This window comes from Cucurbita maxima, unplaced genomic scaffold (genome assembly GCF_002738345.1).
Source record: "Cucurbita maxima cultivar Rimu unplaced genomic scaffold, Cmax_1.0 Cma_Scf00001, whole genome shotgun sequence".
Taxonomy (NCBI): domain Eukaryota; kingdom Viridiplantae; phylum Streptophyta; class Magnoliopsida; order Cucurbitales; family Cucurbitaceae; genus Cucurbita; species Cucurbita maxima.
In genome coordinates, this window is record NW_019272017.1 from 433439 (window position 1) to 435046 (window position 1608).

The 1608-nt window shown below is 35.6% G+C and overlaps 1 protein-coding gene across 3 annotated transcripts in view; it reads left to right on the forward strand.

Annotated features, from left to right (window-relative positions):
* The first annotated feature begins 1066 nt into the window (after positions 1–1066).
* LOC111491273 (heat stress transcription factor A-8-like) overlaps positions 1067–1608 on the forward strand; it is a 5608-nt gene continuing 5066 nt past the window's right edge. For 2 of the 3 annotated variants that reach the window (XR_002719688.1, XM_023140111.1), the window contains exon 1: positions 1067–1471. Coding sequence is in view for 1 of the 3 variants with exons in the window: in XM_023140111.1 (XP_022995879.1) it covers positions 1250–1471 (222 nt within the window). In the remaining 2 variants the exon portion in view is untranslated. The remainder of the gene's footprint in view (positions 1472–1608) is intronic. The other variant, XM_023140124.1, reaches the window with a different exon arrangement.

The window sequence follows — 1608 nt, forward strand, 5'->3', positions numbered from 1 at the left end:
AATATTATCCATATGTGATAAACTTTTTAAGTTATTTTTTTAGCATAATTTTCTCCTATGTCACTTATTGACTATTTAAAATTAAATTAATAACCTATAATTTTTATACGGATAGATATTATAAATTGTAAAAAAAATATTAATTTTGAGTTTTTAGGACATGAATTCTATCGGATCAACTTAAACCTTATCCAACTTGATCGAGAGATCATAAAGATGTTCACGAGGTGGGTTAGGACTATCTCCATCATCTCGAAATTATTTGTTTATTTTTTCATGGATTGGGGTGGGGCAAGACCGAGAATATGATTCTCGTCTCCAACTCCATTTAGCTCGTGGGTAGAAATCTAACCTCATTTTTTAGTTAAAACGGTGATTTTAGCCATCAAGCTAAATAGATATATTGGGTGCTTGGTGTCATAGTTATGCTCGTGCCGGGCGTGTTGTCCTGCATGCCCATGTCATGCTAAACTTTTTATTTGATTTTATGTTGTATTGTCTTACTATTGTATTTTCTGTTTATATGACGCGAAATCATGTCTAAGCTTGTTATATCTGAATCGCCTCAAAATATATTATAGGGGATGCACCTAATAGTCAATTCTTCTGACCTTAAATTATTTGTGATCAAACAAAACTCTTTCGGTAGATGATAATGAAGCCTCAAATTTGTAAAACTTTGAGTATACGTTGCTTGGCTGTGGACAACTCCGTAGTGAAAGGACACAATCACATAATCCGTCGCAACAAAAAGTGTGGTTGTGGACAAAGTGAATCTAAATTTACTTATAGAGTAACCCTATAGTGAAAGTGAGTCCATTACAGAGTGCTGTTGTGACACTGTATATGTTGAAATAATTGAGGAGGCAAATACCAGCATTTTGAGTGCTGCCCAAGATAACTGTCGAACAAAAAAAGGAAATATAATTAATTGAGGCTTTGAAATTCGATTTAGAAAACCAAAATACACGTGGCACGATGTAAGTGGTGAAATTACTACAAGATCTCTCCTTAGAACAGCACCGATGGCGAAAGCAAACCGCGGAGAAGAGAAGCGTCCACTGACATGCCTGCCTCTCAATAACCCAACCACACGACGCGGCGAAAAAGGGATAAACCCCAAAATTCTTCCTGTTCTACCCAATTACCCGAATCATTTTTCTATGCTTTCCTTCTAATTTCTTCCTTTATCCTTTTGCTTTCCTCCTAATTACGCTATCTAATCTCATCGGACTTCGAGAATTTTGCGATGGTGAAATCCGCGGGGGAGCGGCAGGGATCTTCGGTGGCGCCTTTTCTGAAGAAATTGTACGAGATGGTCGACGATGAGGCAACCAATTCCATTATCTCGTGGAGTCCGAGGGATGATAGCTTTACGATTCTGGACATGACTCATTTCTCTGTCCACTTGCTTCCCAAGTACTTTAAGCACAGTAATTTCTCTAGCTTTATGCGGCAGCTCAACATCTATGTGAGTTTCTTGTTTGTTTTATTGTCGTTTGAAATTTTCGATGCGATGTTTGTGTTCTGTTTTTTTTTTTTTTTTTTTTTTTTTTTTTTTTTTTTTTTTTTTTTTTTTTTTTTTTTTTTTTTTTTTTTTTTTTTTTT